This window comes from Rana temporaria, chromosome 5, assembly GCF_905171775.1.
Source record: "Rana temporaria chromosome 5, aRanTem1.1, whole genome shotgun sequence".
Lineage (NCBI taxonomy): Eukaryota > Metazoa > Chordata > Amphibia > Anura > Ranidae > Rana > Rana temporaria.
This window is the reverse complement of record NC_053493.1, coordinates 330,938,166-330,964,439: the sequence shown is the minus strand read 5'-3', so window position 1 is coordinate 330,964,439 and position 26,274 is coordinate 330,938,166. Positions and strand designations below refer to the sequence as shown.

The window sequence follows — 26,274 nt, the reverse complement described above, 5'->3', positions numbered from 1 at the left end:
TCGAAAGTTGTGTACACACTATATAGAAATGGAGTGATCTTGCCTCATATGGATTTTTTTTTCCAATTTTCTTATAGTGTGTACTCTACTTTAGTTTGCTAAACAGTGTAAGAGTGATTTACTAAAGGGTTTGAGAATACTCAAACAATAAATTGTGAACATTTCAATTATCTAATCTTTATATGATTGGATAACTGACGTGAATCTTCACACGTTATTGTATGAACATTTTAAAATGATTTAGTAAATCAGCCTCCATGTAAGCAATTGCCATTTGGAACAAAATACTTGTTTTGACCTTGTTTAAATCTTGTGCACCTGAGTAGTGTGCTGAAACAGCCACTTGTAATCTTCCTTGAAAGCCAATGTTACAAGGGAGGAGATTAACTAAAACTGGTGCACTCAGAATCTTGTGCAGCTCTGCATGGTAGCCAATCAGCTGCTAAGTTCTGCTTGTACAATTAAGCTTTGATAATAAAGCCTGGAAGCTGATTGGTTTTTATGCAGAGCTACTCCAGATTTTGCACTCTCTACTATTAGTAAATCAGCCCCAAGGTCACAATGCAGGAATACATTTGGGATACAAGGACACAGTGTTGTCACAAGAGAACTGGAAATGGCTGAACAAAGGCCCAGATTGTATGAGAGTTTAGTGATTAGATTTACATAGATCGTATACATTGTATGCTAGTACGCAATAAATTCTTCTGAGACAATTTTAGCGCAGGAAGATTCTCCATTTATATGGTTACTTACTTTTCAGTGTTAATAAATTGGCCACAGTATGTGAGCATTATTATTATAAACACAATATAAGTCTCTAAAATAAAATCAGTTTTTTTTATATTTAATCATTTTTGAGCTATGATTTTCTTTATTGAAAATATTGGACTTGGCATGTTTTACACACACTGAGCTAAAATGGCAATATTTGGTCAGTGTAGGTGTCATATGTGGGAATCTCTCCTAGCCGCATAAGTTTTCGAGAGAAGTGGGATATCCACCTAAACACTAAAGCGGACAGATGATCACCTCTATCCATTTCCATATACAGTTATCATTATATTGTGTGTGTGGTGGGGGGGGGGGGATTATGGCATAAAAAAAAGATAATGTTCACCTTACCTTTAACCTTTTCATTACTAAAATTATAAACTTTGAGGGAAAATGAAATGTTTTTAATTTATTTTTGACTTTTATTTATTTTTTATTAAAGGAATTCCACCTTGATGTTTGCAAGATAAATGAACTTTCTTTCCTTTATTATTCATTTTTAACACTACAGGTTTCAAATCGCTTAGAGCAAGTAAATTTCACCTCTAGAAAAAAAAAATCATTATAATGAGAAAACGATAACTCATTTCGGAAATGTTCATTACAGTATACTTTTCTATTACACAGCGCAGGTTGTCTGTGATATTTACAGTTTTAGATCCTGGTTAATTAAAATTAACTTGGCGACAAAAGCCAAATCTACTAATGAAGCAAGTGACCTTTTATTACCTGCAGTCCCTTGTTTTGATTGGGTGATTGACAGCTTGTGGTTTGGCTACTGTGTTGTATTTCAGCTGACAGGACTTTTCATTTTAACTCAATTTGCCTGCCTATCACGAGCTGGTGGCAGGCCAGACTCAAGTCACCCAGTTCTGCCTCAGCAGCTTGCTCTGTTTCTCATTAGTACACATTTATTCAGTGGAAATTGGAAGACAAATGCTTGAAGGCATGCAAGCTAAGTATAGCAAATAGTGTTTTAAGGCTGACTATTTATAAGAACATTGAAATGTTAAAAAAAAAGTCTAGTCACTGGGAAACAAAAGCTTACAAACAATAGCTTACTTAAAATAACAAGTGCAAAAATGATGTGTATTAAACCCGATAAATAAATTATTATGTAGGGATTTAAAGAGTTTAAATGATACCCCCTATTGGTTACATTTAAAAGTTACAATTATAAAAAATTTACTCATTCATCATAAGATGTCACTCGCACCAATAAAATCTTCCAAAATTTCAGGACATTTCTAGGATTTTTATAAATGTATCCTCGAAAAATATTGTCACTGGAAAGGTCCACAAATAAAATGATTTGTAAATGCTTTATTTTGTTTTTAGCATACATATTTGGCTTGATATATAGTACTAGAGCATGGGTCTTCAAACTACGGCCCTCCAGTTGTTCAGGAACTACAATTCCCATCATGCCTAGTCATGATGAGAATTGTGTCAGTGTGTTACAATGCCTCATGGGATGTATAGTTCTACAACAACTGGAGGGCCGTAGTTTGAGGATCCCTGTACTAGAGCAATAAGCTAATCTGCCGCCACCATGGGGTTTATTTACTAAAGCTAGTGAGTGTAAAATCACTTATGCAAAGAAACCAATCAGCTTCTAATCTTAGCTTGTTCAATTAAGCTTTGGCAATACAACCTGGAATCTGATTGGTTTCTATGCATAAGTGAGCCTAATTTTGCACTCTCCAGGTTTAGTAAATAAACCCCACTGTCAGTCCAGGGCTGCAGGGATGCCTACTTTTATTTCATTAAATCGTGATTTATATTTTGCACCCTCACGTACAGAGCCGGATTTGCTCTCCCTGCCGCCCCAAGGCCAGGTTCCACAATGCACCCTCTCCCCGCCAACTGAACCCCCCCCCTCCCAATCAATGGAGAAAGTACGGCACGGTTAGTTCAAATATGTTTTGTTTGTCTTTTTACTTTTTTATCACTTTTTTTATTTTTATTTATTTGTAGCTTGACGCTTACTTTTTTTATTTTAGTATCATTTTCTTATTATTTTTCTTATTCTTTACTTTTTTATTTTATTAATTTAATTATTATTTCCTATTATTTATTCATTTTTTATCAATTTTTTTTCACTTAACTTTTTTGCTATCACACAGGAGAAAACAACTTCCTGTGTGATAGCAATTGGAGGTGACATGTTCTCTTTATTGATCCTGTCACCTCCAAAACAGGAGTCCTAGCACTGTGCTAGAACTCCTGTCACAGCTGAGATAGGAAGAGCACAGCTCTCCCCTCTCACTGTGTACATCGGCAGCAGGGACAGGAGACAGACTCAGTAACCGGGGGGAGGACGGAGTCCCGAAGACAGAGCCAGCAGAGAGAGGCATGTGGGGTCGGGGGGAGAGGGGAGGATGGATGGGAGCACTTGTTAACAAACGAGCGGATTCCCCCATAACTTACTGCCCTTAACTGTATGTTCCGGGCATCAGGGGACTCCATGCCACTGCCACCCCTTGGAGCCCTGCCGCCCCAAGGCCTGGCCTCAGTGGCCTTGTGGGAAATCCAGCCCTGCTCACGTACACAAATTTACTAAACTCAGGCAAGCATTTCCATAGTGGTAACTGTTAATTTCATACAGGCTCAAGACTAGGGTTTTCAAAGCAAAATAAAGTTATGCTTGCAATATTCTAATATATACAGTAATTAATGCTGGAAAAATCTTCCTGCAATTTTTAGGCATGTTATTATAATGGACTTAAAAGGAAATACACATTATCATCTTATGTTTACTCAATTATAATCTAATTGTTTCTATGTGTGTAAAATAAGTAAATAAAAAAATGCAAGGATTTGGAGCCAAAATAGTCACTCGTTCCTTAGGCCAAAAAAAAACAACAGTTGTGTGGCACCAGTGACTATGTTCAGGTGCAGTTCACCTTATCATTTTATTTTTAATACATATTTTATTATATTACCAAAAAATATTGCTGAAGTAGTTTATAAGGCTCAGAATATGCACATGATCATGCATATTTAGAAAAACTTAAAACTCTACAATATACCTATGTGATTATGATTTAATGTAGTTAATAATGCAACACATATATTTTTAAATCACAGTCAAAAACATTTAAAATACAGTATATTAAACAGAACTCATAATATAACAAACAGCTAACCTGAAAATGTTTCCACCGTCCAGCCAATATGCACATGTGTCTAGCCTTACTATGCACATGTATATGTGTGTGCTAATGGACCTTGTTTGGTTCTATGTTTTTGATAAATCAGTGTGAAGCTGTGCTCCTGTCATAAAGAAATAAAAATAACAATTTATAATAAAAAAAAATGAAGAAATTTAGCGGCAAGCTTGTCGTAAAATGTGAAAAAACTCAGATGGGGCTACACACAATCGGAATATCCAATGGAAAAAGTCTGTCTGACTTTTTCCATCGGAAATTCTGATCGTGTGTACAAGGCATTAGATGCGCGCTCCAAGCATCATAAGAGTAAGCTTGGTTCCATATCCAAGTCTGCACATTCACAGTTTGCTCATCCTCAGTCACTGCTGCTATAGGGTAGTGAGAACATATGCCTCCTTTCATGCTGGATGTGTGTGTCTGATATTTGGAGTGTCCCATGAACTTGGGCAGGATGCAGCTAATCACTTTGGTGAGAGTTTTTGTGGCAGGCTTTAGGGATATCAATCATGGCCTACTTTAAGGCGGTAAACCTAAAGTCGTTATTTGAAAACTGCACAGCATCTTCTAAAACACTGGGACCTCTAAATAGCATAGCGTGTGTTTTTTGGGAAAAGGTAGACTTTAACATATTAATGTAATTAAAAGTCTGTTTCAATATTTTTAAATCTGCAGCTGCTATTACAATAATATCTACTGATCCTTGTTCAGACACTTTCTGTTATAGGTGACAGCGCTCTGTCCCTCTCTCCTAATTGTGCTCTTGAGTTGTCACTCTATCATAAGAACTTCTAATGGGACTGCAATTGGCCTCTTCAGTGCACTTTACGGATGCATAATCCAAAGTTGTCACTATCAGGAAACCTGGCCTGAGAGCTGCAAAGGGGCTGCAATTTATTAGTAGCACTGAGATGCAATAAAGGATGAAAAATGGGTAAAACATCATTTTTAAATAAAATAAAAAAGGTCTTTGTTTTTGATACACAGTGTTTTAACAAACCACTTCTCATTTAGTTAAAGCTTACACATTAACTTTAAAGTATAGTTAAAGCCAAAACTCTTTTTTTCATGTTGGAGGGGAGGTTTAAAATCATTATGGGTATGGAGTTGGATGTATGGGATTGTACTATGTTTTTTATTTTGTTTGTTTATTTAAAACAATTTTGTGGTTGAACTGGATGGACTTGTGTCTTTTTTCAACCTGACTAAGGCCTCGTACACACGACCATTTTCCTCGACAGAATCCATCAAGAAACTTGGTGGCAGAACTTTTTTTCTGAGGAAAACGGTCGTGTGTATGTTTTTCATCAAGAAAACTGTCGTGGAACTCGATGAGAAAAAAAGAGACCAAGTTCTCTTTTTCCTCGTCGGGAGTTGTACGTGTTTTACGTCACCGCGTTTGAGAATGACGAGATTTTGTCTTGACAGTGTGTACGCAAAGAAAGCTTGTCAAGATTCTCGACAAGCCTAACAAGGAACTTGTCGAGAAAAAAGATGTTTCATTTACGACGAGTTCCTCGGTCGTGTGTACGAGGCCTTACTCTGTACTAACTATGTACTATGTACTATTATGAAGTTTTTTTTTGCCATCAGTGACTTATTAGAGAGATTTCCTTTCACTTCCTGTCCTGTAGACTCAACAGAAAGTGAGAGAATATGTTTTAAATGTAATAGAAATACATTTTAGACAGTTGTCATGGGAATAACTGACCCCATTGGAAGAGTTTCCCTCTATTACTGTTCTGGTGACAAATCTAAATTTTGGATTTACTCTCACTTTCATTTTCAGTAACAATGGGGAGGTTTCTCTAATGGGTAACAAACAGCAATAAAAATGTGACAGGGAGTTTCAACCCCTCACCACTCTATCCGTATCTAAAAAAATGCTTTTAGTTATATTGGAGTTTATTACCAGTTAATGCAAGCAGTCTCGTACCCCAATATAATATATTTCCCACATGCCTAACAAACCTCACCAACAAGCATCATTTCTCAGGCAGGCAAACTTGATTTGGCTGATAAGGTGGTTATTTACCTTTGCTAGCATTAAGGTTTTAGTAAGGAAAAAAAAGTCCCATTATTATTTTAGGTATTTTTTTAAAATCAGTGGATATAAAATGCAGCAAAAAGCGTTTAACCTCCTAATTTCCGAAATAAAACTTCCTGGGACTGTAATATGTTTTAATCCTCCAAGACAGCACCCCAATTGGACATTTTTAGCAGAATACCCTTGAAAATTATTTTAGACTTTTTTTCCTGCTTTTATACACAGCTTACTCAATACAACTCTTTACTTCTACTAACAAAAACGTATGTAACATATCACACATACTGTCCGTTATTTTTGCTTGGTCTATGAAATGTGTTGGATGGGGTGTCAGGTCTAAGGGTTATGTTCTTTTGCTGCCTTGCTATCCCTAGGTATTTTTAAAATTGCCTTGTTTGTTCGGCAATAGCGCAGAAACAGATGTTGCTGTACTGCAACAGGATAATTTACTGTACCTCATGGTGCAGAATGGAAGGCTTCCCAAGCTACCCAGCTGGTCTGTTAGTAGCACTTGCCTGTGTCTGCTGAACTATGAAAAGTGCAAGCAGAGGCTGCAGGTTTATTGTGATACTTTTAAATGCACATTGTTTCACATTTTTGAGGCGTACAATGCCCTTTCTGTTTTTTTTTTTTTTTTTCCTGTTCTGTATTTTTATTTTTTTTGCATTGGTTGTCAGACCTAAATAAGTCCCTCTGTCCTTTGGTGATCATAATGTAACTCATTACTGTTGTCAGCTAATAATTATCGGCATGATTGCTCAAAGCTACAGCCAAGCTCGTCTTCCGCACATAACTGGTACTGGAAGGTGAAACAGATTTGTCATTTACGATCTGACTGCTAAGCCACACTTTGTGCTCTATTATTGTGATTAACTTCTGCATAAGATATGCTTACCCAATTGTCATCTGTGATACTGCGCTGGGCACAGACTGCCACAATCCCTGGAAGCATGTCAACCAATACGATGAGACCGCATTACCCCAGATAAAAAATGCAAACCAGCTATTTTGCAGCAGTAGCTGGTTCATACATAAAAATATACATATACCTCTTTTTCTTATTTATTTTCTTTCAAGCCCCCACCGGATTCCTTGGGTAAATAGTGTTGCTGCATATGTCAGCTACCATTTCTAAACATAGACTCTGATTGCATTATCATCTTCATATTTTTAGTATGGTAGACAGCAGAAAAGTGGAGGCTGGACCACTCATTTGTACCGTGTAAAGTTTTTTGTTGCCAGAACGCTGCCAGTTGAAATTTATCGTGTCAGGTGCCTTGTGGCTATCCGCAGTAGAGGCCATATTCTGGAACCAGAGTCGTTCCCTGGCTTCGTCACCAACAAGCCGATTTGACTCTGCCTGATTATAGTAACGAAGGCAGTCCAAAAGAATATGCACAGACTCACTGTACGTCACATTGAATCACAGCGCTGGCCACACAAAGCTGACCGCAGCCTCATTTCTTTAGACAAATGCACGCTTAAGGAAAAACCTCCTGCAAGAAAGCATCCAAGGCCACTTTATTTGCTATGCATGCTGCAGCAGATTTAATTTTTACTGAAAGAGCATTTGTTATTATCTTTTTCAGATGCCTCCTGTATGTTGGGAATCTACGGTCTAACCTTTTGGTTAAAGGAGTGCAGAATGCTTTGTGAACATGTTGCTTTTATTTATTATCTTAAATCACCTCCCACTCACTAGCTGTTTTTTGAGAAAATGGCTTTATTTGCTTGATACTGTTCTAAAAGCTCATTATTAGAAAAGATCAAGGCCCATTATGGCCCCAATATAAGCTGGTGGAGGAAGAGTCAGATTTGATTACAAAAAAGAGAGATGCAGATTTAGACAGCAGCTACATGCTGATATGCCTGCAATCGTAATGATTTATGCAAATTATTCATACCGTTCCCATTGGGATTTCTCCTCAAACTGCCAGGATAAATTGCTGGAAATTACCCATAAAATCTGTCGTGCTAGGAGCAAAAGGTGAAGGCCACTGGGAACGCAAGGACATTCGGCTTCTAGATCAGTCTACAACATGCTGTTTGTGTGTGTAAATACATTTTTTCCCATGCACAAATAGTTCCTAGAAACAGGGGCACAGCTACAAATATTGTAGTCCCGTGGCAAAGTGATTATAGGGTCTCACAGCTTTCTAACATCCACATGCATCTTACTAACTGGCTGCAGGCAATACTGTAGTTCTGACCAATATGCATTTTATATATAGATATATATATATATATATATATATATATATATATATATATATATATATATCTATCTATATATATATATATATATATATCTATATATCTATATATATATATATCTATATATCTATATATATATATATATATATATATATATATATATATATATATATATATATATATATATATATATATATATATATATATATATATTATTTTCTACTTGGCTGTAGTACCATCTCATGCTTTTGGACTCCAGAGTGGTATGTTCATTTACTCTGCAGTGACCTTGGAGTGGTTGTTTTGGGTGAAATTGAGAACTAGATAAATACTAATACCAAATAATGAAGCGAACCTGAAACATTAAAGTGAAAGTTCACTAAAAATCTAACTAAGGCTAAACTTACTGTCACCCCCATTCTAAGCCTATCCTATCTACCCTATGAAAGAAAAGATGCTTATACTTACGTATTCTGAAGCTGCTCCAGTCCAGTCATATGATCAGGACTCAGTCCCGGTGTAGAGGGGGGTAGAAAACAATGCATGTCCCATAGGAATTCTATGGGTGATGTCAATGCACAGGCATTTGCAGCTGTTGTCTACGATCTCTTCTCTTAATTGAAGCCACAGCTGGAGAGATCATGTGACTGGACCACAGTGGCTTCAGAATAGGTAAGTATAAGCGTCTTTTCTTTCACATGGTAGAGAAAATAGGCTTAAGCCTCGTACACACGCTCAGTTTTCTTGGCAAGAACCAGCAAGAAAACCGCTGGCAGAGCTTTCTTGCCGAGTAAACCGTGTGTGTGTACGAGGCTTTCAGGTTTCTCGTCAAGAAAACTGCCTAAAATCTTTACAAGAAAAATAGAGAACCTGCTCTTTTTTTTTCTCGTTGTGATTCTGAGCAGTGTTTTCCTGCTGAGAAACCCGAGAGTTTTGTGTATACTTACCTGTCGCCGTAGAAACCCATGCATGCTCGAAATGACTTTAACGCATGCGCGGTAGCTTGCTAGGCATAGGTAGGGTGCAGCAAGATGGCGACGACGGCATTGAATGTGACGAGCGCATGCTCATCGTACGCGATGACGTCACCGTGTTCTTACCTTTTTAAAAGAACCGCGGTTCTTTTGAAAGGAGTGTCTGTACACTCGGCCGGCAAGAGATTCTTGCCAAGAATCTCATCAGGAAAAACAACGTTTTTTTTCCTGACGAGATTCTGGCCCGTGTGTACAGGGCTTTAGAATTGGGATGGGAGTAGGTTTAGCCTCAGTTAGATTTGACAGAACCTCCACTTTAAAGTATCATACCAAAAACAAAATCAATCAATCTCTTTTTCCCCACAAAAAAATACATCTAAACTTAAAGCTGAACTCTAGGCATGCATAAAATACACACATTAATGTAGCTCCAGAACTACAATTTATACATCATTATTTTTATAGTTTATAGTTTTTTTGCAAGCATTGTAAATACTAGAACTTGGCCTGGCACCAGCCAGTTGAAATCTCTTTAGAGGAGCATTGGTGTGCACGTGGAGGAAGCAATACATGCCAATCAGTTCATGTGTTGACAAGCAGCTTGCTGATAGGAAGAGAAAGCAGTGTGACAGGAAGATGAGCTCATCAATGTGCTGTTTCTCCTTTCACTCCCCGGTCATGGGCTGGGGCAGGTCCAGTATGACCTGGGCTCAGAGGAAATTGGTTGAATGATGGTGGCCCTCAGACTGAAGAGATCTCTGGATTAAGCTGGGAAGTTGTTTCATCCTTTAATTGACTTATTTTTTATCGTTCTATTTTTGACTGTATTTATGCTTCAACCTAATCGCTAAAGCCTAATGAATATGTAGATTCTTCCCAGCATTATTTAAGATGTATGTGCAAAGGAGATCAGCTAAATGTATTATAATTATATATGTAGAAGGGGTGCAGCCCTATTTGTTCATTACATACACAGGCTATGCAGTGCTACATTCTGATTGTGCTTTACCGCTTCTATTCACAATACAAGTTTATGGGTTTTCCGACTAATGGAAACAATGTACTCCCTGTGTGGTTTATATCTCAGCTGCTGGTAAGCAAAGTGGCGAAATACAGAAATCCCTATAGTGGGTAATCTGCAAATATCTATATTTAATATAATAATAAAACCATGAAAAAGCAAGCATGTAAAATATAAAAGTCACATTAACAATAATTCAGAATATGTGCTCATTAAAATTTTCTTTAATTATATCTCCACCCTTAAGTAAAACTTAAAGCAAAAGTAGGCGAATCGCTGCATTTTTTACCGCGATTTGCCGCGACAAATTGTGGCGTTTTTTACCGCAATTTGCCACGACAAAACGCAGAGTTTTTTACCGCGGTTTTGTACAGGTCATTGGTACCAATGGAAAACACCCAAGCCGCCCGATTCGCGCTGCAAAAAAAACGGGTCCGGGACTTGTTTGAAATTCAGGCGTTCGGCGTTCGTTCGGCATTTTGCGTTGGAGATGTGAACCATCTCCATAGAGAATAATGTTATTTTTCCCCTCTACCGTCTTTGAGCGTCGCGCTTCAGGCGACAAAATTCTCAGGTGTGAGGCATGGATCACACCTGAGCGACAAAACGCCTGAAGCGCGACGCTCAGATACACTGGAGGGGAGAAATAACATTAATCTCTATGGAGATGGTTCACATCTCCACGCCGAACGCCGAAACGCCGATCGCGTGAAGCTCAAACAAGTCCCGGACCCTTTTTTGTCGCGCGTATTCAGGCGGCTTCGGTGTTCGGCATAGCCGACAATGACCTGTTAAAAAACCGCGGTTAAAAATGCTGCGTTTTGTCTCGGCAAATCGCGGTACAAAACGTTGCAATTTGTCGCGGCAAATCGCAGTACAAAACGCTGCGCTAAGGTGTGAATGCAGCCTTAATATTGTACTTTCTGTGGCAAACATGCACTTATGTTAGTGAGTCCATTGGAGTTGTCTAGTCAATAGCAATAGATTCTTTAAGTAAATTATACTAAAGTAAATCAACGGCATCACAGTTCTGCTTTTCCTTTTTCCAGGTAGTGCTATCAGTGAGTCACTGCGCTTGTGCTCTGCATCCATGAATATACGGGTGGTCCAGGAGGATTTTCAGCTGGAACTTGAGGTTGGCCATACAGTAAATCTCAGGAAAGGTGATTTTGTGGCCCTTTACCCTCCAACTCTGCACAAAGACCCTGAGATCTTTGAAGATCCTGAGGTAAAAATTTCTACTGATCTTGTCATCATTCTCCTGGCACAGCGTTGTTTCTGTGCATTTGTATTGCTAATGCTAGTCTTTCTTCTGGAAGTAATAAGCCTACTTTCCATCACAGCTTTTTGCATTGTAGGCCCTGCAGGTGAAAGGCCTTGTGGCTTGAAGTAAAAGAAAAAAAATAGAATGCTGGTCCTTTCAAGAGAAATGACAGTTGCACATTGAATAACAGAAACTTGAGGCTAAATTTGTGCTGTCTGTGCCACTAGATCATTTTATAGCTATAGAAGTAATAGGTGGTGTCCTAAACTGTAAATAATGACCAACATTTATGTGCCCTCAAAACATCCGAACTCCTTTCAAAGCATTAACCATTGCTAGTTGGTTTTTACAGATGATTTAGAGAAAACATTTAAATATTCCTATGGTAATTGGGGGAAAGTTATCTGACATTAAATAATGAAACTATAATTATATAATCTTATTATGAAATTAAATTACAAATTATTAAATTAAATTATAATATACAGTATTTTTATGCTTTTACTGGTAAAGGCAGTAATGTTAGATATGGATTGTGTGTTATATATTGTTATAATAATAGATTACATGGAGCTTTGTAGACACTGGGGTAGATTCAGGTAGGGGCGCGCACTGCTACGGCGGCGCAGCGTACCGTTTTTACACTACGCCTCCGTAAATTACTGGAGCTACGCTTCATTCACGAAGCATTTGCTCCGTAATTTGCGGTGGCGTTTCGTAAAAGGGGCCATTTAAATGATCCCGTAGGGGGCGTGGATCATTTAAATTAGGCGCGTTCCCGCGCCGAATGTACTGCGCATGCTCCGTCGGGAAAATTTCCCGACGTGCATTGCGGTAAATGACGTCGCAAGGACGTCATTTGCTTCGACGTGAACGTAAATGGCGTCCAGCGCCATTCACGATCCACTTACGCAAACAACGTAAATTTAGAAAATCGCGATGCGGAAACGACGTCTATACTTACCATTGGCTGCGCCTCCTAATAGCAGGAGCAGCCTGACGACGAAAGCGACGAACGCAAACAACGTAAAACACGACCGCCGGGCACGCGTACGTTTGTGAATCGGCGTGAGTATGCAATTTGCACACTCTACGCTGACAACTACGGGAACGCCACCTAGCGGCCAGCGTCAGAATGCAGCCTAAGATACAACGGCATAAGAGCCTTATGCCAGTGGTATCTTAGGCTACAGTCGACGTATCGAGCTTTCTGAATACAGAAAGTCGATACGCCGGCGCTACTTAGCAATTACGCTGCGTATCTATGGATACGCAGGCGTAATTGCTTCCTGAATTACAGTTTTATTGAAAGGCTTTAGATTTTTGGGCACTTAAAGGGGTTGTAAAGGTTTTTTATTTTATTTTCTAAATAGGTTACTTTAAGCTAGTGCATTGTTAGTTCACTTACCTTTTCCTTCAATTTCCCTTCTAAATGTTTTTTTTTTCTTTGTTTTCTTTGTCTGAATTTCTCACTTCCTGTTCCTCCTCAATAAGCTGTTCAGTAAGCTGTTCTAAATGACTTTTCACCGCTCGGATGATGGTGGAAAGCTTACTGAGGAGAAACAGGAAGTGAGAAATTCAAACAAAGAAAAAAAACATTTAGAAGGGAAATCGAAGGAAAAGGTAAGTGAACCAACAATGCACTAGCTTAAAGGAACCAATTTAGAAAATAAAAGACGAACCTTTACAACCCCTTTAAAGCAGAGCAAACATAGCATGAGGTAGTGGTAATTAGTCAGTAGTTATGAAGACATATTGGCTTAGTGGCTAATTGTCCTTTTTTCACAGAACTTTCCCCCTTTTTAAAAATTGCTCCATATCCACCCATGTTCCACAGAATGCCCCACCAGTCAGGGGGCATTACCAAGTCACCATCGCAAGCAGCATATGAGGCTAACCAACATTTTTTTCCTATAGCTACAAAGTTTCCTCATATTTTTTTGGGCAATGTATGAAGCCGTCTATTTTATCAGTATCTGAACTGATCCATTATTATTATTATATGTCACCATCAATGAATAACTCCAGATTTAGTCAAAATATGTTATTTACTATACATATGCATAATCTTGTCTTAACCCCCCTGGCGGTATTCCCAAGTCTGACTCGGGGTTAGATTTTTGTGCTAGGATTGGTAACCCCGAGTCAGACTCGGGCTCGCCTTGCTGGATCCACAGCCATGGTTTACTTACCTTGTCCCTGGATCCAGCGATGCCACCGCACTGTGTGAGCGAGCGGGACCTCGCTCGATTCACACAACGTCCTCCTGTGCCGCCGATCTCCGTTCCCTGCGACGTTACGACGCACTGGAGCGGAGAACGGCGCCAAATTCAAAAACGTAAACAAACACATTACATACAGTATACTGTAATCTTATAGATTACAGTACTGTATGTAAAAAATACACACCCCCCCTTGTCCCTAGTGGTCTGCCCCGTGCCCTACATGTACTTTTATATAATAAAAACTGTTCTTTCTGCCTGCAAACTGTAGATTGTCCATAGCAACCAAAAGTGTCCCTTTATGTCAAAAATGGTTTTAGATCAGCTAGAAAACAGCGATAATAAATTATAATCACTTGCAGAATTGTGCGATAGCAATTTGTGGGGAAATCCGTCATAAAAAAAAAAAAAATAATGACAGCGACAATTCTGCAACTGAGCAAATTTCAGTGATTTTGAGTTGATTACATTATTGAATAATTTGTATTATAATTATATTATTATTTGTTATAATTATTTATGATTATTTATTATATTATAATTTATAATTTTGTTTTTTAAAAAATGTCATACCCGGGATGCCTATTAGACTCCTGTTTGGTCAGATTTAAGTGAGTTATTCCTAAGAATTACAGGCCTACAGTATAAAACGCCAAATTTCCTTGCAAATAATGGTACCGCTTTCAGCACCTTTTTTCTGAAAGAATCATACCGCCAGGGAGGTTAAGTATGTTTAAATCTTTTGAAGAAAAAATATTATTGCACCTGCTGAAATGTGCCCAATACCTCAATATACCATTGAAATCCCTGGCAAAACTGATAATTAGAATATTTAGTTATCAGATTATGAATGGCTCTTCTTTCTAGAGCTAAATGAAAGGGATCTAGGAACCTGCGCCATGTCTAGTACATTATATTTGATGTTAGGTTCTGCAGAACATATATTTGCTATAAATAGGGAAGACCCTCACCATGCCAACATCCAAAATATATATTTAGGATTGACCAAGTCAATTAGCAGACTTTGTGGGCACACAATGAGAGGGAGAATTAGTAAAAAAGTATAAATTGTATTACAACATAGTTAAAAAAACATATAGACAACATACAGACAACACCCTGTATGGACACAGTTACCCAATAATGCAGTTATAGAGGACTGGACCTACAGTGCAAAAATGTATTTAATAATGTATCAAGGTAAGAAAAGAATTTCTGATCCAGTAATGCCTCCAAATACTTGCTCGTCAACACTTTTCAATAAATATTAGCTCCCTCAGGACAGATACTGAGTAGGTGCTGGTATATTTAAAAACAATAGTACATGTATTAGTATTTAATGTAGGATATATCTATATAAGTATGAATTATGATAGTTACAACAGTTCTCCAGGAGGAGTACATATACAAAAAGACTAATTACATATAAACATAAACAACATGTATAAGAGAATACAAAGGAAAATATCCAGAGAGTATATATGAATGGTACTTACCAATAGTACTGAGAAGTGGCCCATGGATACCGGACCAAATAATTTAATGGGTATATATACAGTCCTCTTAAGTATAGATGCAAATGGACTACTGTATCTAAAAGAGGGGGTATAGCAACCTATTGGGTATTTAGCATATAAAGAAAAATGTAAGGACCTACCTGAATATGTAATAACTGTGCTTATCACATAGGGGGAAACCTCTTGTTTGGTTATATTTGCTATATGCACAGCAACAATTAGTGGATTACTGGTAAATCCATGTCTGTAGAAAATCAATGGATGACACATTTTATCAATTTTTGTGTGATTCAATCCTACCTGTAGTGACATACACAGGAGAAAGGGAAGCAATGACATAGCAACAGGGGTTGCAGAGATTTAAGACTCAGCTAGGTCCCTGTTCCTGGGGGAGCCACAGAGCCTACCAAGTCTATCCAAGTATCCATCCACATTGATTTAAGCATGTGTGGAGTTAAATTGCTTCTCCTGGTAGAGAGGGACTTACTGTGCAAGATGGAGGGGGCATAAAGGAGATAGGGTGTTAGGTGAGAAGGAGGCATTATACAGGATAGGTATTTTACATACAGTAGCTAATGAATTATGACATTAGCTACAGGGTTTGGGAATGTTTGGAGTCTGGATCAGGAAGAGACTGAAGCCCAATGGATTTGGTTCATATCTTGCAGAAGGCCCAGGTGTGTCAAGCTACACTACTAAGGTAAAACAAGCACAGTGGGTTTGAAATATATCTTTATCTCAGGCACTATTAGAGGCAGGTGGACCCCACAATCTGTCAGTGTTTGCTTTATTGATCTCTTCTCTCATTGACTGATATACAGTGGTTCCTAGAGTCCTTCTTTAACCCTGTTTCTAAATACAGTTTTGTGACTTAACCTCCCTGGCGGTATGATTCTTTCAGAAAAAACATGCTGAAAGCGGTACCATTATTTGCAAGGAAATTTGGCGTTTTATATTGTAGGTCTGTAATTTTTAGAAATAACTCACTTAAATCTGACCAAACAAGATTCTAATAGGCATCCCGGGTATGACATTTTTTTAAAAACAAAATTATAAATTATAATATAATAAATAATTATAAATAATTATAACAAATAATAATATAATTATAATAAAAATTATTCAATAATGTAATCAAATTAAAATCACTGAAATTTGCTCAGTTGCAGAATTGTTGCTGTCATTATTTTTTTTTTTTTTATGACGAATTTCCCCACAAATCGCTATCGCACAATTCTGCAAGTGATTATAATTTATTATCGCTGTTTTTTAGCTGATCTAAAACTATTTTTGACATAAAGGGACACTTTTGGTTGCTATGGACAATCTACAGTTTGCAGGGAGAAAGAAACGTTTTTATTATATAAAATGACATGCATGACACTGGGCAGACCACTAGGGACAAGGGGGGTGTGTTTTTTTTACATACAGTACTGTAATCTATAAGATTACAGTATACTGTATGTAAGGTGTTTGTTTACGTTTTTGAATTTGGCGCCGTTCTCCGTCCCCGTGAGTCGTAACGTCGCAGGGAACGGAGATCGGCGTCACACGGAGGCACTATGTGAATCGAGCGAGGTCCCGCTCGCTCACACAGCGCGGGGGCATCGCTGGATCCAGGGACAAGGTAAGTAAAAAGTGCCTGTGGATCTAGCGAGGCAAGCCCGAGACTGACTCGGGGTTACCGATCGTAGCAGGAAAATCTAACCCCGAGTCAGTCTCGGGAACACCGCCAGGAAGGTTAATACCACCTGTCAGGCCTCGTACCCACGACCGAGGAACTCGTCGCAAAAGACACATCGTTTTCCTCGACGAGTTCCTTGTTAGGCTTGTGGAGAAACTCGACAAGCTTTCTTTGCGTACACACACGGTCAAGACCAAATCTCCTCGTTCTCAAACGCGGTGACGTACAACACATACAACGGCAGGGGAAGTTCGATTCCACTGGCACATGTTACTGCGTGTTAAGTAAAAGTTTGGTAAGAGACAATTTGCACTTTTCAGACTGTTACAGCGTGACAAATGTGCTATCTCCATTACAAACGCTACTTTTACCGAAGGTGCGCTCCCGTCTCATACTTTATTCTGAGCATGCGTGGGTTTCTTAGCATACACACGAACGTATTTCTCGTCGAAAACCAGCCCGACGAGGAACACGACAAGGAAATTGAGACTCCCGTCGAGGAAAAAGAGAACTTGTTCTCTTTTTTCCTCGTCAAGTTCCTCGACAGTTTTCTCGATGAAAAGCATACACACGACCAGTTTCCTCAGCAAAAAAGCTCTGCCACCAAGTTTCTTGGTCGTGTGTACGAGGCCTTAGATTCATATGTGGCTCATAAGAGTAAGGCAGTTTACAAAGCGAATGTTCACATCTCTTAGTAAATAAGGTGACACTGCAATCATTTTGAATACCCAATAGTGTACAAGGAGGAAAAAACATATTTCTGCTTACATATACATGATTAAAGTGAGGCTACAACTTATCATATAGTGAAAAATGACAAAGATCCTGCACTTATGCCACTACTGTGGTGTTTATTCTCCAGGCTGCTAGCACGGTTAGCCATATACACCCTTATCTATATAGATAACAGTTATTTTGTGAAGTCAAGTGCTATGCTCCCCCTATATACATAAATACTGTGCTCTTTTAATCAAAATAAAACATGCGAAAAAAGATATGTGTAAAATAATTAACTCTTTAATGTGGTAATGTGGTAAGTATCCAGTGAAGAACCATACAGTGAATTCAAAGTCCACCCAGTGTATAAATAAATTACAGGATACAAACTACAAATAAATGTCTCTAAACAATCCAGTGCTTCTTCGTACAAATCTCAATATGTGCTCCAGCAAACCATGCTCAAATAGCAAAGTGAATGTGCTTATTTCTTGGTAAATAGGGTGAAAAAAAAAACATATTTCTGCTTACAACATATACAAAATGTATGATTGAAGTGAAGCTACAAATTATTTTCTAAGCTTGGTGAAAATTTAGTTTGCAAAGTGAACGTAAACTTTGATAATTAAACAGTTTTGATCCCTTTTGCAAATCAACCCCAGTGAATTTCTAGAGTTAGATGAGAGGTATTATTTGTCCGAACACGCTCTGGAATGGGACATTTTTGGATAAATAATCATATACGGTATTACATGTTGGTATGAAAAATATTGTTCATGTTGTTTGGGTTGACAGAAAATCAATGCAAAGTCAACCTTCGTTCTTTTCACCCATAGTGGCATATCCACAAGTAATAAATGTGTTTCACATGTGAAGCCAGAAAAATCCATGTAATGCCTCTCTATTGCATACATAACACCATTAAATTAAACCTTTCCTTAGGAGAGGAATATGGGGACTATAATGGCTGATCTCCTTTTGAAATTTTGAGTTGTCTGGCTGTCATGCTGACCCTCTGACTTCAATACTTTCTTATTTATTGTCGCAGAAAAAGTATGCACCATGGAAAATTTAGAGTAAAGTCAAAAGTACTTATCTGACAATATTCTTGTTCTGCCTGAACATTGAGACCAGAGGGTGAGCACGGCAGCTAACATTTTCAAAGGATGTCAGCAATGGAAGCCTCTATGTTTCTCTTGGGAAAGGATCCATTTAATTTGACTAGCCTAATTACATACATGACAATAGAGGTGGTGTCATCTTATGTTGCATAAGATGTAATCCTCACAGCAGCTTAGGTGCTTTTTAAATTCCTATAAGTGTATCCGCTGAAATACAGTATGCAGATTAATGTGGTTTTGTGTTCATTACACATTAAATACATCTTCAAATTTATAAAAAAAAAAATAAGTATGCAGTGTAATTACCTTTATATGACTTGGTATTGGCCTTTGGCCTCCTTCAGTTTGTGTGCAGCAGAGCTCATCCTGGGAATGAAAGGAAAATAGCATACTGATAAAGGTGGAGAGAAGAGAGTGACAGAGAGATGAGCAAACCTGTCTGATGCTTCTCTTTTTGCTGTCCAGTCATAGGCTGAGGAAGGGACAAGATATTTTTACTTTCAAAAGGTTTTTTATTTTCCAAAGCAAAAGAAACAACTCAAAATACATACATGAGTTTCCAAGATGCAAAATCCAAAACATGCAAAATACATCCAGAGGGTGGATAGGACCAGGGAATAAACCACTGAAAAAAACAACAAATATTTGCCCCAAGATGCTCCAGTGCAAAGGGCCCGCCTCAGAGGGGATCGGGAGAATACTCCGGGCACCCCTATGGGGGAACATGCTGTGCCCAGGGAGTACCCCCCAGACCCCCCCCCCCAGCAGAAACCGACAGAATGTTCCCAACAACCGAGGCTGTCGGGAAGGATATGTCAAAACTGGGGCCTCAATTCCCTCTGGGTGGGGAACCGCAGCATAGACCTTTCAGGGACAAGACTTTTAAAGAGTAACTCCACTTCTGTTGAGAGAAAAAAAAATCCCCTCTGGGTGATCTGAGTACATTGCAAGGATTTTAACTAACTTTTTTGCAGAGTTGAACCTTTTGTTATTCTGAAGAAATCTCTGTTTTTGTGAGTCTAATGGGAGTGGTTTTATAATTATCAACAAGCTGCTACACTTGCAGGGCTCTAAAGAGGAAAATGTCAGGGTTTGCATCCCTTTAGACATGGTTTCTTGTCTAAAGGGATCTTACTAAAAATTACATTTTTTTTTGTCCATAGCAACCAAAAAGTGTCCCTTTTATAATTATTTATAGTTATTTCTTATATTAGAATTTATGATTTCATGTTTCAAACGTTATCATACCCGGGATGTCTAATGGACTCTTGTTCGGACCGATTTAAGTGTGTTATTACTAAGAATTACAAGCCTACAATGTAAAACACCAACCATTTCTATGCAATTCTAAACAATGTACTTCTTTGAGATCTGATATAATCATAATCAGGGAGGCTACAGTAGAGTTACCCTATAATGGGGTGACCAGACATCCCCAGTTTCAGGGTACAGTCCCCTGATTGAGGACACTGTCACCGGACCAAGTCTGTCCGTGGTTTTGTCCCCAGATTGTATTTAATAGGGAGCAGGGGCAATTTCAAAGACAATCAATGCAAAATTAAAATAAAAACATTTGAATTACACCCCCCCTCTCCACCGTGCCTACTAGCATAGGGGGGTTGTATTTTCCCATTATCTGTGCCCCTTTCTGATGATCATGTGCTGGTCAGAGCGGAGGGAATATTTCTTCAGTTTCGGGCGCATGCCCATTCAGCTTCGCTCGCATGTTCTTCTGCCTTGGCTCAAATCCTGGCCAGCCACCTGCCTATCTCCTTGCCTTCCCTGGCGGAGTGGTCTTCCTCCGCTCCCCATCCAGTAGTAGCCGGGGGCCCGAAGAGTAAGACTTGAGAGGCTGTGAGGCGGGCGGCGACGGGCAGAGAGTCGCTGATTGTTGCCATTACTAGTAAAGAAAAAATATGTCCCCGGATTTCATTTAAAAAATCTGGTCACCTTACCCTATAAGTGTTGCTTATCTGAAACAGAGGAAAAAATAGGTCTCCTGCCCTGCCATACAAGACTATGCTGTGTGTTGTAGAGGTCTGTCATTATCAGGACTGGATGGACAGAAAAATGTATCTTTTACAGTAGTAGATAAAACAGCTTTCATATATATTATGTTATGTATTTATTACAGGTACATATATAGCGCTATTTTATCTGTGTATATAGCTGTTGCCTGGAAGCCAGCTTTAACATATAGTAAGTTAAAATAACAGTTTAGATTTCACATCTATAAAAAATAATAACTGACAAAAATAACAAATTGGCAACAAATCAACCTCCTGCTATGCATATGAACACTATACTACACTAGGTGATTAAACTTTGGATCCAGTCAAATCTGAAACAAATGTAAGAAAGAAGCTTATCAAGATTCATACATCTGTCACTACGACTTTACTGTTGCTTATGTTTGCTGCAATTTCTTTTTTTTCGGATAAAAAATCATACATACAGAACAAATATTAACAGCACAACGTATAGAGCAAAATTCTTTATGGTCACTGAGAATGTTCATAGATATTTTATTGACGTTTGTATGGACACCTTTCAGGGAGAAAAACTACAAGATTTGGGGAAATGTTCTACAGTAATAGGCAGATTACATAACCATCTGCTATCATCTTTCATTGAGTTCTTTCTGGTTCTGTGGAACAGTGATGAAATTGGCACGGTATTTACTGACATCTGATAGTGGAAGGAGGGGGAGGAATGTGTAACACATAACTGACCACTCATTAAACTGTTCTCTCATTGGTTGGAGTAGAAAGAGTAGTTGGCTCTGAACAGAAACCCCAACTAGGTCAAGGAAATGCATGCTGAGATTTTGTGCTTATTTAAAAGAAAATATAATATTATTTTTCAAACCAATGTTCCCAGAGTTAATTAGCGAATATTCAAATAGCGATCTGCCTTTGAAGCAAGTCTTTAACTTGTGGAATGCAATTACAATGCTGTAGAGCAAAATGAATCAATGTAAAAAATCTTTTTACATTTTAAATTCTTACTGCCATTGATGAGTGATCAGCAGTGAAAAAAAAAGGCTTTGGGATAAATATGTAATGACACGTTGAGCGCTGTTCTGTCCAGGAGTACTGCAAGCCCAGACTGACACGGTGCCCTCCAGGGGGTATGTTGGTGATGGCCTAGGACAGTGATGGTAAACTACATTTCCCACGATGCTCATGCATGCTGCAGTGTAGTTGAGCATCATGGGAAATGTAGTACCAAAACATCTGGGGTTCCAAAGTTCGCCATCACTGGCCTAGGCTCACAGGGAGTGGGCTGGATAACCCTGGACTCAACCAAGTAGAAGACTGAGCAGAACAGTGTATGTGTCATCTTCATAAGCACCGGACTCATTTATTAACTACTTCAGCTCCGGAAGGCTTTACCCCCTTAATGACAATGCCATTTTTTGCGATACGGCACTGCATGACTTTAACTGACGATTGCACGGTTGTGCAACGCTGTAACCAAATGCAATTGATGTCTTTTTTTTCCCCGACAAATAGAGCTTTCTTTTGTAGGTATTTGATCATCACCTCTGCTCTGTTTTTATTTTTTGCGCTATAAATGTGTCTTTGTGCTTGCTAACTGTATGGTGGATGGTCTGACTGGATGAAGACTTCTTCCCTGTCAGAATGGCCTTTTTTACCACCGTTACCGTCACCGTTCTGCCACTCTGGGGAGCAAACATGGGTAGCTGATGGACCCACTGATTGGCTCCCCCTCTGTCTAATCAGCGCGCGCCCCCAGTGTCTATTGCATAAAAAGACATAAAGGGGGAAATGTGTAAAATATAAATAACCACTTGCCTACTGCAGTATATCTGATGCAGGCAGTTGGCAAGTGGTTATTTATATTTTACACATTTCCCCCTGCCTTATAGCCCCATTCATTTTTAATTACTCCCAAAAAGAATGGGCAAAGCAGTTCCAATGCACATGTGTTGCAGTACACAACAATGCACAGTAACATATATTGGACTTTATGGTGCTCTTCATTTACAAAAAATGGTGCCTGTCCATTTTAGTAGACCTTTTGGTGCATTGCCAGGACATTCAATTGAATGGACTGCCTTAGGGGTCAATTTACTTTGCACGTGCAATTGCACTCACATTACATGCAAGGAAAAAAAAAACAGCATTTTTGCTCGCGCATTATTGGATGATGGAAGTCAGCAGAGCTTAACCTCTTTACTAAGCTCTGGAGCAACTACGCTTGCTGAGTGCACAGCCTACTCGCCTACTCGCCTTTAGTAAATCAACCCCTTAAAGTAGTAGTAAAGCCTCCACTAAATACAAATACAAAACTATTGACAAACTATCCACTTTACATGTACTTATTTCAAAACATTTCCAGCAGTCACTAACATTTTCTATATTATTGCTGTTGCGGACTCCAGCTTCTTTTGTGCGGCCTTCCAAGCTTCCACATCTCTATGGGACTACATGTTACATCACTCATAGTGCATTTGCACATGCGCAGCTGGTGTGACTTCATTCATGCTATTATTCATCTGGGCTGCCTGTGCATGTCCAGCACAGGCAGTGTGTGCACATATATTGTGAGTGCAGGACCATGCAAGTCAGGGAGTCACCTTTATACTGGAAATCGTTGTCAGAGGCAGGACACCTCTTTTCTCCCCACCATGGAGATTCTTAAAATTCTTTCTGCAAGTAGTTGGCTTGCCTGTTTTTCTTTTGCCTTGCATATCATAGAAAAAATGGCCGCCATTGAGTTCTCACACACATCTCTCACTTGTTTAATATAAATAAGACTAGACATTAAATTAGTAAATTAGTAAATACTAATTTTTGCAGGTGAATAGTATGTTTGTTAAGGTAGGGCAATCTGCAGGGTATCATACTGGGGACAATTGGTAATTAAATAGCTAATTGGGTAAAATAAAAAAAGTTCTGCTTCTTAAAAATTTTTAGTTCTTTGCAAGATTTGACTCATACAAATTAATGTGTTTATTCCTTTGTCTTTCTCATCACATTGTACATGTTGGGACTTTTCATGCATTTTAGAAGCAGCGTGACTTGACTTGGGTAATGAGGAGGAGGCTGTAGTAGGACAAAGTCAATGGTATTGATTTACCAAAGGAGTAGCGACTGTTCAGTTAGCAAAGTAATTGTTCACTGAGCTTAGTAAATACGATGAAGTTGTGGTAACAAGAAAAAAGGGTACTCTGGTAGTTAGTAGAAACACACTACGGAAGAAATACTGCAAGCTTCTCAGTTATTTATATGTCTATATTCATCATAGAGCTTTATGAATTGTTTCCTTGTATATGTACACATTGTATCCTGATATTGTTGTGTAACCAATAAAACTTTTTGACAAGAAAAAAGGGTACTCAAAGAGTAACCAATGGCCGGACTTTAGATTCATAGAAAACAATGAAGAAGTAGAAAAAAACAATATTTATTGAGAAAAATACATAATATAGTCAGAACATTCAAAAATTGATAAAAGTCATGTAAAATGATACAATTTGTACGTCGCATAAGGGCTCACTGTACAAATTGTATCATTTTACATGACTTTTATCAATTTTTGAACGTTCTGACTATATTATGTGTTTTTCTCAATAAATATTGTTATATTTTCTACTTCTTCATTGTTTTCTATGCCTCTAAAGTCCAGCCATTGGTTACTCTTTGAGTACCCTTTTTTCTTGTTTCCTCTCAAATTTATGGATGTGGCAATGTGAGTGCTTCTTTCATTTTCAAAATTGTGGTAACATTAGTCATTCAATTATGTGCATGTTAAAATAAGTTTTATTTTTTATTTCCCCTGCCAATAATTATTTTGGAACATATATACTGTATGTATAGAGAGAGCGAGAGGAAGTGTGGAAGGGGCCTAGGTATGTAGAGGATCACGTTGAGGAGGAGCTACAATGCCAAAAGAAATGTAAATGTTAGTGACTTTGGCTTCCCTTCAAGCATAGCTGCCCCCAATGGGAATAAGGGAGAAGAGGGTGCTTCCTACAAGTAAGGTGTGTGTTGATAATAAAAAAGACTGAGGCCCCGTACACACGGTCGGTTTGGTCCCCTGAGAATGAACCGAAGTTCAGTTTCATCGGACCAAACCGACCGTGTGTATAGGCTATCGGTCTGGTTTCCTTCGGTCAAAAATTTCTAAACATGCTTCAAAACCAAACCGCTGGCCCGCTGCCCAATCGGACCAAACCGATGGTTAGTACAGAAAAGCATCGGTTTAAAACCCGTGCATGCTCAGAATCAAGTCGACGCATGCTTGGAAGCATTGAACTTCATTTTTTTCAGCACGTCGTGTGTTTTACGTCACCGCGTTCTGACCCGATTGGATTTTGAACTGATGGTGTGTACACACATCAGGCCGTCAGGCCACTTCAGAAGTGAACCGATGAAAACGGTCCGACGGGCCAGTCTCATCGGTTTGGTCCGACCGTGTGTACAAGGCCTAAGGGGACACCTGTCTTCTCTAATGAAGAACTGTTCGTGAAATATGACTCAAGAAATATAGGCCAAGATAAAGAGTTGAGAGGTTGGTTCTCAGTGTCAGTTAAGCACAGCTAGTAAGCAATGGTTAACATACCCACTGGGGGTGACTTGGGACAATCAGTACTTGTGTCTGAAGAGAATTACCAGGGATGGTAGAACCACCTTTGTGTCTCTGGAAGATAAGCATGGGGTCCCTGTGCCAGTAAATGGCTTCCAGTGTCTGGGCCTTATGACACTTCTGACCCCATGGTACTGGAATATGAGAAAACACATTGCCAGTTTCAATGAGCAGCAGATGTGGGGGTATCTCTTACATGGGAAAGAAGCCCTCCTCAAAAATGAACAGTCTACTCATGTAGTATATGAACATCACTGTCTCAGACTTCACACCCTACTGTTACTGAAAAGATGAACAAGCTGTGTGACATGAAAAGATGAATGAATCTTGCAACATATCAATCACCATTGATACCTTATTTCATCAAGTTTGGAAATGTCTCTTCCAATTATTACTGCTGGTGCCATTTTCTTTTCCAACCTGATACTTATTTTATGTGATGAATGAATAGCAAAAGCGAACTGTAGAACCCCCTACATTTCAGAAATTATTTCTGCCCTGATATACGAAAAGCTGAAAAGCTAGACCCCACTCCGGATGTTCTTTATATTGACCATAGGGGCTTAGGAAAGTGATTTACTAAATGAGTGATATTCATTCCTGATGGACTTGTGGATTTGTCAGACAACCACTTGTGCCAAAGCTACGATTTTTTTTTAAATTGCCTTGCACATATTTTTAATTTTTTTTTATAAATGAGTCTTATGCACGTACACATGATCATTTTTCGGCATGAAAAAAACGTTGTTTTTCAAAAACGTCATTTAAAATGATCGTGTGTGGGCTACACAAAATTTTTCAGGTTCTGAAAAACGACAAAAAAAAATTCCTACATGCTGCATTTTTTAACGTAGTTTTAAACTATGTTGTTTTTCGGATTGTAAAAAATTATCGTGTGTGGGCTAAAACGACGTAAAAAACCTGTGCATGCTCA

General features: G+C 38.6%; 1 protein-coding gene across 1 annotated transcript in view; it reads left to right on the top strand.

Annotated features, from left to right (window-relative positions):
* Positions 1-26,274, top strand: part of LOC120941049 (cytochrome P450 7B1) — a 272,351-nt gene that overhangs the window by 224,858 nt on the left and 21,219 nt on the right. Inside the window, exon 5 of the mRNA XM_040354290.1 lies at positions 11,250-11,428. Within this exon, the coding sequence (XP_040210224.1) occupies positions 11,250-11,428 (179 nt within the window). The remainder of the gene's footprint in view (positions 1-11,249; positions 11,429-26,274) is intronic.